A 13,307-nucleotide genomic window follows, 5' to 3' on the forward strand; every position below is an offset into this window, starting at 1 on the left:
AGTCATTGCTTCTAAAGCTTGCTTTGTAAAAAGTTAGGCTTAATTGCCATTGAAGTCAGTTTTGTTCTCTAAACTGACAGTTTACCCATCTTATTTAGAAAATCAGAGTAATCACAGAAATTTAGGATCACAGTTGAGTGAATCCCGTACTACTAGCTTAATTCTGATTTGCATGCATTAAGGTCTTGCTTGCATAGTTTAAGGTATTTTGGGTGGGGGTTTGGTGTGTAAATAGTGTCCCAAGTGGTTGGCTCTAAAATATTCGTGTTTGGAATGTATACAAAGAATCAAGAGGTTCCTTAAAAATTATAATAATTTAAAATTCTGCCTACAACTTAAAAATTTAACAGTGATGATAAATCTGGTAATTTTTAGATTTTATATTATGTGTTGTACAGAATCACATCACCAAAATTGACAATACAGACTCAGAATTATGTTAGAAATATTTAGAAATAACATTTCTTTAACCTTATGTGGTAGAAAGCCTCCTTTCTCCCACTAGCATTTGGAGACAATTTTGTGGCAATATGTGGTGGTCAAATTTTTTTTATGTTTTTTGGGACAGTCTCACTCTGTCACCTAGGCTGGAGTATAGTAACATGATCTTGTCTCACTGCAATTTCTACTTGCTGGGTTCAAGTGATTCTCATGCCTCAGCCTCTCAAGTAGCTGGGATTACAAGTGTGTGCCACCACACCCAGCTAAATTTTTGTAATTTTAATAGAGCCAGGGTTTAAATAACTACCATTGTGAATGCAACTTAAAGCTCTTAAAGCTCCAATTGTATTTACAGTTATCATTTTATGAAATGGACAAAACATTTAGCTCTTAGATCCTGTAATGTTTGTGGAGCCTTCTGCATATTATATAAGTTAATATGGTTCTTAAATTCTTATGATTAAATGTTGATGCTGTGAAAACGAATGGTATTCAAAACGGGTAAAAAGTGCAGAGTAAAGAAGTGGTAGTATTTTTTTGAAACAGAGTCTTTGCTCTGTTGCCCAGGCTGGAGTGCAGTGGCTCACTCTCAGCTCACTGCAACCTCCGCCTCCCAGGTCCAACCGATTCTCCTGCCTCAGCCTCCCAAATAGCTGGGATTACAGGCATGTACCACCATGCCCGACTAATTCTTGTGTTTTTAATAGAGACAGGGTTCACCATGTTGGCCAGGCTGGTCTTGAACTCCTGACCTCAGGTGATCCACCTGCTTCAGCCTCCCATGCCTGGGATTATAGGCATGAGCCACTGTGCCTGGCTTATTTTCATTTTATGTGTAGACAAAATTAATGATTTGCCCATGGACATGCTGGACATTGTCTTTAAGGTTCACTTCAAGTTACCAATTCCACTTAGGCCTCAATAGCTGATGAATATGCTTACCAGCATGTTAATTTTTAGGAAAAAAACTAAATCTATTTCGGATTTTTAAAAACAACCTTTTACTGAAATTGCTTTCTTTTGATCAGTGTGGGATCAAAATCATTCATCACTTTGTTTTGTTTCTAAATAAAGAAAAAACTCTAATGCAAAGAATATTATTTGAAAGCAAAAATGTAATAATTGTAACATTAAAATGTTGGTGTTTGCTGTTTTCCCCTGGAACAACAATCCTTTTTTAGCCAAAAAAAAAATAAACATGATTCTGATTTTCTGAATGTCACTTCCATTTCTAGACTATTTCCAGTTATAATAAATGAAAATAGAGTTTTATTGTATTTACTACTTTCATCACTTCTATTCAGAAACTAAATTTATCTCATGTAGTTTCAGAATGTAAATAATTTAGAAAGACTAAGCATATTGTATATTATCTTCTTGATTATATAAATGAGAAAAGAATTACATGGATAATATAAATTGTTGTCCTATTTCCTCCTACCATCTCAATTTTTTTTTTTTTCTTAAACTGCTCCTTGTAGAGCAGGGCTACCCTTAGGCGGTGTGCCCAGAGTAGCCCCATCCTAATCTTTATGTTTAATAACGTTTTGGAAAGATAGACATTTTATTGCTTTAGTTTAAATGATAGTCTGGATTCTAGACATCCGAATTAACCACAACTAATCAAAATGATGGAATTTTGTATACAGAGACTTCATTACCCCTGCTTTTAATTATGTGAAAGCTTTTAATATGTTTCTTTTTAAAAAAAAAGTATATTTATATCCACACCCATCCCCACACACGCACACACCACTACATAGACAGCTTAAGAGATTAATCTTTCGTGTCCTTAATAAATCAGGTAAAGACTAATATCTCTTACTTTTCAATGCATATACTCATTTTTACTTTACTTGGGAGCCCAGAGAAGATGGTGATTCCAACCTCTGTATGTAATAGTCATTGACCTAAAGGAGGAAATCTTATCTTGCAAAATAGATGATTTTTCTTAAATTATCTACATTAAAATCAAGTATACTGTTATATTTGGAAGGCTAAGCATTATCCAGAATACATCAGGGAAACTCATTTACTTGTGAAAGTTTAAATAATATATTTACCTTAAGATATTTTTCTCTTTACTGGTGAAAAGGATTTGGTATTGATTTAATTTCCTGTGCTCATGATTGTATATAATTCAAGCATTTGTGGAAATAAGAGTTTGCAGTCAATTAGACCAAATTGCATTAGTATATTTAAAATTGTATTTGATACATGATGTAGAAGTTTTTAATCTTGCTTCATACTGGTGGTTTTGTTTTGTTGTTTTTAATCAGGAAAAGACAAACTACAAGCTAAATCCAGCCTGCCTCTTGTTTTTGTCTTTTCCTTTTTTACTTTTTTAGAGACAGGATCTCTCTCTGTCACCCAGGGTGGAATACAGTGACTATGGTGATCATACCTCATTGTAGCTTTGAACTTCTGGGCTCAAGGGATCCTCCCACCTCAGCCTCCTGAGTAGCTAGCATTAGAGGTACAAGCCAGTGTGTCCAGTTACTTTTACATTTTTAAACAGTTGAAAAAAACTCAAAAGAAGAATATGTCATGACAACTAAACATTCTGTGAAATTCAAATTTCATAGAATGCTAATATAGAAACATTTATTGGAATATAGCCATGCTCATTCATTTATCTGTTTTTATGGTATTTTTTAGCTACTTTTCTGCTGTAACAGCAGGGTTGAGTAGTTGTGACAAATGGTATGGCCCACAAAGCCTAATATATTTACTTTCTGGCCATTTACAAAAAATGTTTGCTAGCCCTTATTATAAATCATGAAAATACATGGAAGCCTTCACTGGTACCTCATTTAGTTAACTGCATGTGGTATAGACAGCTGTGCTTTTTGAGCACCCCTGTAGCAACTTTCAAACTTCATAGACTTCCTGTCTCAGCAAATCCTTATTAACAAAATGGATTCTTTTATAAATTAAAAAGATGCGGTGTGGTAAAAATTAATGTCACTCTTGTGGACTTAACATTCATGTTTTAAAACTGTTGGCCAGCAATCTCAGGAATCTAAGAAGAAGCGACTATTTGTAGTTTTGCTAAACCATGAATTTATGACTGGTGAAACTGGTGTGGCAAAACATGTTCAATCACCTAATCTGATATTCAGGATATAAAATAATTGCTTTTATGGTAATTCTTATACTATCAAAGATGGTCTTTATGGAGAAATTTATGTAATGGAATGGAATTTTAAGAAAGCACACTGGATGTTACCACAAAGATCAAGGGTTTTATAGCAGAGGGGAAAATCATTCCATTAATAAGCCACATATCAGTATCAATTTGAACGTGAGCATTCAGTCATTATCTATCCAAAATTGTCCAAAGGAGGAGAAACTGCTCCAGTTTTGTGATATTTCTTATATCTTAAAATGGAAGTGCTACTCTAGACATCAGTTGAGACTTTAGAGCAAATCTATTACATTATTAAGCCAGTCTTCTCTGTCACTTAGAAATTAACCACCCTTTGTTGGCTTTTTGTCAGCAGTCAAATGAGACTATGTGTGACATAAAGAATATATTTCTTGAGCTGGCAAGGAGCATTCTGCCTTATTATCTTAGGAAACGAGTTATGTTTATTTTTAACACTTTCATAATACTGGTGTCATTAAACCTAACCAGGCATATCTGAATATTTTAGTGTTCTGAGCTTATATTTTATACTACCCAGATGGTTATTTTTTTCTTTCGAATTAAATAGAAAGTCCATAATCACTTAAAATTACGTTAGTACAGTAGTCTGTCAAAATACACATTCCAGCCTGATTTTAACCTTTTCTTTGAGAGTCTTACTCTGCCACCCAGTCTGGAGTGCAGTGGCACGATCTGAGCTCACTGCAACTTCTGCCTCCCAGGTTCAAGGGATTCTCCTGTCTCAGCCTTAGTAGAGTAGCTAGGATTACAGATGCGCGCCACTACACCCAAATACATTCTTTTGTATTTTTTAGTAAAGTTGAGGTTTGGTTTCACCATGTTGGTCAGACTGGTCTCGAACTTGTGACCTCAGGTGATCCACCCACCTCGGCTTCCCAGAGTGCTGGGATTGCAGGCATGAGCCACTGCACCCGACCTGATTTTAACTTTTTTTTTTTTTTTTTTTTGAAACAGGGTAGTGTTTTGTTGCCCAGGCTGAAGTGCAGAGGCACAATTATAGGTCACTGCTGTCTTGAATTCCTGGGCTCAAGTGATCCTCCCACCTCACCCTCCTGAGTAGTTGGGACTACAGGTGCACACCCCACCATGCCTGGCTGATATTTAAATTTTTTATAGCAATGGCATTTTGCCATGTTGCGCAGGCTGGTCTTGAGCTCCTGGACTCAAGGGATCCTCCCACCTAGGCTTCCTTGAAGTGCTGATATTATAAGTGTGAACCACCACACCTGGCCCCATTATTCCCTCCTGTACACGTGAAAAAATACCTGCATTTTGATCATCCAAATAGTCATTCAGCACAGTGTTAACCTAGAAAAAAACAGCATTTGGGTATTTTGTAGGTCATGACTAAGGTACATCACCAAAGTGATGTTTCTTCTCTTTTACACTTTCTGATTATAAGATTGCATGAGTTTGCCACCCTAAGTCTCCTCTCTTTGATAAGTATTTGACTATTTCTGTATATGGAATGTCACATAACCAGTGTTAGAAGTTTATAGAAAGGTATCTTCTACCCATTGTCTTTCAGTTCTTTGCTTTTGAGTCAGTCTCACTTTATAAGATAATGTTGCCTTTTACCCCTTACATATAAAGAAATGTGTCAAAATTTAAAAGGCAATGATAGTAAGCTTTCATTTCTTTTGATTGTGCTAATGAGAGAGAGTGTATGTTGCGGGGGGCTGGGGGCGGGGGCGGGGGGCGGGCAGGGGTGGAGAAGAACCTGAGCCCTGGAAGTCACAGAACTGGGTTCACATATCAGCTCTGTCACTTCCTGCTTGTAACCATGAGTCTCTCTGAACATACTATGTATTTCAGCTCACAAAGTTGTTAAAACAATTGATACTGTATGGAAAGCACCCAGCACAGTTTCTGCCATAGTAAATGCACCATTAGGTTAGTTTTTTGTTTGTTTGTTTTTTGAGATGGAGTCTCGCTCTTGTTGCCCAGGCTGGAGTGCAATGGCACCATCTCAGCTCACTGCATCCTCTGCCTCCTGGGTTCAAGTGATTCTCCGGCCTCCGGCCTCAGTCTCGCCAGTAGCTGGGATTCACAGGCGTGTGTTGCTACCCCTGGCTAATTTTTGTATTTTTAGTAGAGACAGGGTTTCACCATGTTGGCCAGGATGAACCCCTAATCTCAGGTGATCCACCTGCCTCGGCCTCCCAAAGTGCTAGGATTACAGGTGTGAGCTACCATGCCTGGTCTTATGTTAGCTGTTTTTCTGTATCAGTACATTAAGGTGTCTAATGTTCAATTAGAGTTCATGTCTGTCTTTGCAAAAGGGGGAACAACACACAAGTGAATGGTGTACTCCCAAACCTCATTTAAGATGTTTTTTGAACTTTTTCTGTGTTCTGTGTATGTTTCTAATAAAGCAGATCATAGTGAACTGATTTTTTTTCCATTTGTCATTTGCTGGAGGTTATAACTAGTAGCTCAAATAGGATACAGTTTATGCAGGAGGAGAAGTTCACAGAGGGTCCTGTCTCTTAGTGAGGTGACTTGTATTTGAAAAATTAATAGGTATTAGTTATTCAAGATAAAAACTATATATAGGTAACTACTTATAGTTACTGTCTTTAAAGTGTGAAATGTGAAGACTGCCATTAAGCGGATTTTTTTTTTTTTTTTTTTTTTTTTGAGACAGAATCTCACTCTGTTGCTAGGCTAGAGTGCAGTGGTACGATCTCGGCTCACTGCAACCTCTGCCTCTTGGGTTCAAGCGAGTCTCCTGCCTCAGCCTCCCTAGTAGCTGGGATTACAGGCACCCGCCACCACACCCAGCTAATTTTTGTATTTTTAGTAGAGATGGGGTTTCACCATGTTGGCCAGGATGGTCTCGATCTCCTGACCTCGTGATCCACCCGCCTCGGCCTCCCAAAGTGCTGGGATTATAGGCTTGAGCCACCGCGCCCGGCCCATTAAGTGGATTTTTAATCTCACACAAGCTCAAGGCACAGCTGAAGACCTTTTAAATTCTGTGAAAGATAGTGGGTATTTATAGCTAGTTTGTAATTCCAGACCCTTAATTTATCTTATCTGTAAGTCAGCCTTGTTGACTGTATCTAACATTTAGCACGTGTACAAAGTTATTCAAGTCAGTAAATATATTTTAAAAAAAACTAATTGACTTTGTTACAAGATTTGCTCATTTAACCTTTAACAATCCTCTTTAAAATAGGAATGGTGATGTAACAGAAATTCCTGTAACTTACAGAGTACTATATGTAGATGAGGGGGAGCAGTTCAGCAACAACAATGCCGTCATAAATCAGGCAGTGCATTGGGATACTTTAATTAACCAAGTAGTTCACATCATTCAGTACTCAAATGTCATAATTCAGAATTAGATGTTTTAAGAAAGCTAATTTTTTGGCCGGGCGCGGTGGCTCAAGCCTGTAATCCCAGCACTTTGGGAGGCCGAGACGGGCGGATCACGAGGTCAGGAGATCGAAACCATCCTGGCTAACACGGTGAAACCCCATCTCTATTAAGAAATACAAAAAACTAGCCGGACGAGGTGGCGGGCGCCTGTAGTCCCAGCTACTCGGGAGGCTGAGGCTGGAGAATGGCGTGAACCCGGGAGGCGGAGCTTGCAGTGAGCTGAGATCCGGCCACTGCACTCCAGCCTGGGCGACAGAGCGAGACTCCGTCTCAAAAAAAAAAAAAAAGAAAGCTAATTTTTGTACATAAGAAAAAATCTTATTAAAACATTTATTAAGATAGAAAAAGAAGGAAATATTAGTAACTCTCCTTTATAGATGAGGAGATTGAGAGACCAGAGTTTGAACTTACATAAAGTCGTATCAGTAGAGGGACTCAAATTAACAGTTTTTAATGGTATGCTATTTCCACTAGAAAATTAATGGTTTATTGTTGGAAAAATATTTGTATGTTGTTTAATGATCTTGGAAATACAGCCCATTATTTTAACCTGTTGAAAAAAATATTTATAAGGCTGGGTGCGGAGGCTCATGCTTATAATCCCATTGGGAGGCCGAGGCAGGTGGATCAAGAGGTCAGGAGTTTGAGACCAGCCTGACCAATGTGGCAAAACCCCGTCTCTACTAAAAATATAAAACATTAGCCGGGCATGGTGGTGGGCACCTGTAATCCCAGGTACTCTAGGAGGCTGAGGCAGGAGAATCTCTTGAACCCAGGAAGCAGAGGTTGCAGTGAAGCAAGATTGCACCACTGCACTCCAGCCTGGGCGACAGAGTGAGACTCCGTCTCAAAACAAAACAAAAAATATTTATAAATAAATGTTGAAGAAATAGATTATATATCCTAGTAGGTATAACTTGTAAAATTTCAACATAGGCAGCTGGTTTTATAGCCCATTATTTTAACCTGTTGAATAAATAAGATATAAATAAATGAGTTATAAGTTGTAAAATTTCAACACAGGCAACTGATTATATAAACTGTACTTGTCTGCAAGGTGTTGGCAGTGCTTCTTTAAAAACAGTTTATAGCCAGGCGTGGTGGCTCACACCTGTAATCCCCGCACTTTGGGAGGCCAAGGTGGGCAGATCGCTTGAGTCCAGGAGTTTGGACCACCCTGGTCAACATGATGAAACCCTGTCTCTACTAAAAATACACAATTTAGTTGTGTGTGGTGGCGTTCACCTGTAATCCCAGCTACACAGGAAGTTGAGACAGGAGAATCGCTTGAACTTGGGAGGCGAAGATTGCAGTGAGTCAAGATCATGCCCAGTACACTACGGGCTGGGTGAGAGTGAGACTGTCTCTGAAAATAAAACAGCACAGAAAAAACAGTTTATAATTCCCTATATTATGGAAAAGGTATATGGATGTTTATGTATGGAAGTTTTAAAGTGACAGAAATTTTAAAAGAACTTGCTGTCAGAGATATCTGAAATTAGTAATGGTTTTCCTTGTAAAATAGTTTTCTATGGGCCGGGTGTGGTGGCTCACGCCTATAATACCAATACTTTGGGAGGCCGAGGCAGGCAGATTACCTAAGGTCAGGAGTTCGAGACCAGCCTAACCAATATGATGAAACCCCGTCTCTACTAAAAATACAAAAATTAGCCAGGCATGGTGGCATGAGCCTGTAACCCTAGCTACTCGGGAGACTGAGACAGGAGAATCACTTGAACCTGGGAGGCGGAGGTTGCAGTGAGCTGGGACCATGCCATTGCACTCCAGCCTAGGCAACAAGAGCAAAATTCCATCTCAAAAAGAAAAAAAAAGTTTCCTGTGTTCTGTTTGTTATAGACTAGACTGTCAGCTGATGTGCATTAAGCAGGTTAGAGTCTGATAGGACTTTCTAAGTGTCCACTGTATTATTGAGGGGTTGCAGAGAAAAGAGATTGCTAGAAAGTTTCTTTGCAAAGTAAAGAAAGACATGTTAATGCCCATTTTTTTTTCCTTCCAAAATGACAGATTTTGCCTACTTATTTGTATGACATTTTTTCATTCTAGTATTTTCTTCTGCTATAAAGCAGTACTTCTATATATTTTCCAAGGAACATAGTTAATTAATTTGAAGGCCCTTACTTTGTCCTGTTGGCTTTCACTATGTTTAGGTACATATCAGATAGAATATTTACCACAATATTACTCTAAAAATACAGAGTAGTGCCTTAAAAGCAGTATGAGAAGGAAACATTATACCTGGATAGACTTTGAAGAGTGAAGTATGACCTACTTGATTAGGGGTCCTTTTTTATTTTTTACACTTCAGCCACCTTTTGGCTTTTCGAAGTTGCCAAATTGTTTTTTATTCATCAGATATAGTTCACTTAGTTTAGCTCTTTTCTATTCACTGGTTTCCATGATCTGCCTGTCCACCCCCCCATTTTTTTTTTTTTTTTTTTTTTTGAGATGGAGTCTCGCTCTGGCACCCAGGCTAGAGTGCAGTGGAGTGATCTCGGCTCCACCTGCCGGGTTCACACCATTCTCCTGCCTCAGGCTCCCGAATATCTGGGACTACAGGCACCTGCCACCACACCCAGCTAATTTTTTTGTATTTTTGGCAGAGACAGGGTTTCACCGTGTTAGGATGGTCTCGATCTCCTGACCTCGTGATCCGCCCACCTCGGCCTCCCAAAGTTGCTGGGATTACAGGCGTGAGCCACTGCACCCGGCCCTTCCTGTCCACTTTTAAAATAGCTGCCATTTGACAGTGCTGGTCTGTTATTCTTCCCAGCTACTCTTCTCGTGTTACTGCAGCTGATCTCAAATGCAGGAGCAGCAGAGGTACTTTGAGAGAGAGAGAGAACAGAATGTCAGAGTCCAGCAAATTGTGGGAAATCGTGTGATTGTGTGATTCACATCTCCAATGAGAGAGAATCAGTTGTTTCTATGTCTAGATCCACCCTGTTATAAGAGTAATACCATCAATAATGTATTTTTGATTATCTGGATGCTTTGGCGCTAGTATCAAGAAATAAAAATTGTAGCAGTAAAATTACTGGTCAGATGACTGTGAGTAGAACTTAATTTGATGACATTTAAATTAGAACAGAATAAAAGTAGTTTCAAACTCTAGAGGTTAAGTATTATGGGAAGGTCAGTAAGTCATCTGTGTGAATATCAGCATTAAAATGTTCACCTCAGTTCTTCTGCCAACACCCTTAAATGACCTGATGTTATTTGATTTGTATATTGCTTCCAACAGTGAATCCCTTAAAAAGATGACGAATAAGGCTATACTTTAAAAGTTAGAAAACACGTTAATTTCAGATTTTAACTTTAGGACATTGTTGTCAAGGGTCAAATCTTACCACAGATTAATTTCTTACGCTCTTTTGTTATACAGTTGCCAATGAACTATAACTCATGAATTTGTGTTTTTGGTACATTTAGATCAAAGGAATTTTCTTCAGTCCTTAGAACGTATAGGAGGGAAAGTCTGTAACATTAATGGTAGGAGAGCGTAACATGGACCTTTCTTTTAATCTATAATTCTAGGACGACATAGACAGCCTAAACCCAGTTCTCAGGGACAACCCGCAGCTTCACGAGGAAGTGAAAGTCTGGGTAAAGGAACAAAAGGTTCAGGAGATTTTTATGCAAGGTAACTATTTTGAAGTTATGCATTAAAGTTTTTTGGATCTAGGCAACTTATCATACTTGGTTTTGGTTATTCAATTGTGTGTAATATAAATAGAAGGCCCAGTCCAATATTTTGAGTTATATATATCCAGGAAAATAATAGCAGAGTCATAATAATTTTCATAGAAAGTTGATAATTTCACAAGTTTATTAACTTATTTGAGCTAAATGCCTATCATGAAATTACAGCCACACACAGGTGTTTTGTTGACAGAAAACTGCATATTATGGAATTCTTTAGGTGTGTCTTTCCTGGAGAAGGAAGCATTGTTTGCAGTAGAGGGTTGCCCACAGCCACCATTTATTTCCTTTGAAGAATATTCTTCGTATCTGGTAAAAGTGGCCTATTTCATCAGTGCACCTTTTTCAGAAATTTACTAATCTTTTGTTTCCTTTGTTTAGTATGTTAAAACATGTGACCTTCGAACCAGTGGGGTTTGATAATTTTTAGCAATGCCCATTTCTGTCAGTAAAATCATGTATTGTAAATACAGGCTTTTTGGAAATTGAATGGAAAGTGAGACAATATGGCATGAACAGTTGTCGAATGTCTTTGCGAATGGAATTTTGTTGTTAAATTCCCATGTTTATCTCAACCGTCAACTTCCATGCCATTAAGCATCAAGAGAGAATCCCAAAGCTGTTTGCTGTATATGGGCATGTACAGTAGTGGATCATCTACATATTTAATTCTTCCTAGGTTAAATATTCTTTAAACTTTTCTATGGAGAATTTCAAACACATACAAAAATGGAATATTTCAGTGAATCACCTATCTCCCAGCCCCAATAACTATCAAATCTTGGCTGATCCTGTGTTGTCCATACCCCCTTCTATCAAATTTCAGACATCACCCTATTCTATCCTTTTTTGTTGTTGTTGTTGTTTTTTTTTTTTTTTGAGACGGAGTCTGGCTCTGCTGCCCAGGCTGGAGTGCAGTGGCCAGATCTCAGCTCACTGCAAGCTCGGCCTCCCGGGTTTATGCCATTCTCCTGCCTCAGCCTCTCGAGTAGCTGGGACTACAGATGCCCACCACCATGCCCGGCTAGTTTTTTGTATTTTTTAGTAGAGACAGGGTTTCACCGTGTTAGCCAGGATGGTCTTGATCTCCTGACCTCGTGATCCGCCCATCTCGGCCTCCCAAAGTGCTGGGATTACAGGCTTGAGCCACTGCGCCCGGCTCTATCCATTTTTTAAAACAAAACATGCTGAAACATTATTCTGAAAAAAGTAATAGTTTTTAAATTTTAAATAGTAGGTATTGCAAGTTTTCATTTGTCTTACAAATGTCAAATATTTTAACAGGTTTGATTTGTTTTTTTAAAATCAAGGGATTCCGAAAAGGTCCACACATGGTGATTGTTTGGTACATCCCCTTTGTTGCTCTTTTTGTTACCTTTCCTTGCAATTAATTTGTTGAAGAAACCAGGCAAATTGTATAAAAATAATATTTTGTTTCTGCATTGTATCCTTAGAGGAGAAAAGATTAAGGGGCAGTATAGTCCCTATTCATTCTATGCAGAATTGTGTGAGGCTGACTCTAACCTATGTTAAGTAGTGGGAACAAACCAGTGTAAACTGTTTGTTAATGGGAATTGAAAACTGATCATATTTGAAGTTACTCTATAAGCATGTCCTATATTATTTAGAAAAAGTAATACAAAGTCTTATTCTTCAATAGTTAGAAAAGACTGAAGTTTATATAATTGATATGGCTACTAAACTGTTTACGCATCACCTCCCTTAAGTTATAGCCAGTCAACATCTTTACTTTTCTCTAGATGAATGTATTAAATTTACAGGTCATATGGAATACTTTCTACAGTTCATTGATTTATATATATATTTTTAAAGCTGGCAAAGGATTAATTGTTGAATCTGTTGTAACTGTAGAAGAAAGAACATCAGAAAAATAAATTCAGTCCCAGATCTTTGACTTAAAATTTTACCTAATCTGTCAACCTCTCATTTTCTTGATTTTTGTAAAAGGACTAACAATACTTAAGAGAGAGAATTAAATAAGCACTTGAAAATTTTGAAAGCACTTTGTAAATTATTAAGGTACAGCAGTTTTTTCCCTTTCAGTTCTTTGTTAAAGTATTTGATACCATTTTAATACCTGTGAATTAAAGATCATTTTCATCTCAGTATCCTCTTCTGTAGAGTGACTTGTTTTATTAGACATATCTGAATATCTGTAGATAAATATCTTTAATATTTAATTTTAAAATTTTCTAATGGATATCTATACAAGAATATCCTTTGAAAAAGTGAGTTTAACACCAAAGTGTACCATATTTTGTTAAAAATTTTTAGTGCTGTATGTATAAATTCACTTAGCCAATCTCTTTTTTAAGACTTTTAGCAGCTTTTCCTGGCTGTTATAGCAAATCAAAATTTGTAGTTGTTTATGGTAAAGTTTTGGCAACTGGAAGACTCAAACAAACATCAAGTTGCAAGTTAACCTTCCTATTTCAACCATGTAAGTCAACTTCCGCAATCTTACTAAGTAGCTTTGTGACCTTACTACATTCTACAGTATTGTAACTTTGCATTTTGAACTGTTCTCTTATTAACTTGTGATCCTAGAAACCTTCCTTCTCTCTTATTTTAT

The 13,307-nt window shown here is 37.6% G+C and overlaps 1 protein-coding gene across 47 annotated transcripts in view; it reads left to right on the plus strand.

Moving 5' to 3' along the window:
• Nucleotides 1-13,307, plus strand: part of JMJD1C (jumonji domain containing 1C) — a 365,022-nt gene that overhangs the window by 300,111 nt on the left and 51,604 nt on the right. For 24 of the 47 annotated variants that reach the window (XM_074002015.1, XM_074002017.1, XM_074002030.1 and 21 more), the window contains one exon: nucleotides 10,550-10,655. The exons of 21 other annotated variants lie outside the window; for them this stretch is intronic. In XM_074002015.1, the coding sequence (XP_073858116.1) occupies nucleotides 10,649-10,655 (7 nt within the window). In that variant the 5' untranslated portion in view covers nucleotides 10,550-10,648. Of the gene's footprint in view, nucleotides 1-10,549; nucleotides 13,176-13,307 lie in introns of all 47 variants that reach the window. 2 more of the 47 variants (XM_074002022.1, XM_074002025.1) reach the window with 1 other exon arrangement.

This window comes from Macaca fascicularis, chromosome 9, assembly GCF_037993035.2.
Source record: "Macaca fascicularis isolate 582-1 chromosome 9, T2T-MFA8v1.1".
NCBI classification, from domain to species: domain Eukaryota; kingdom Metazoa; phylum Chordata; class Mammalia; order Primates; family Cercopithecidae; genus Macaca; species Macaca fascicularis.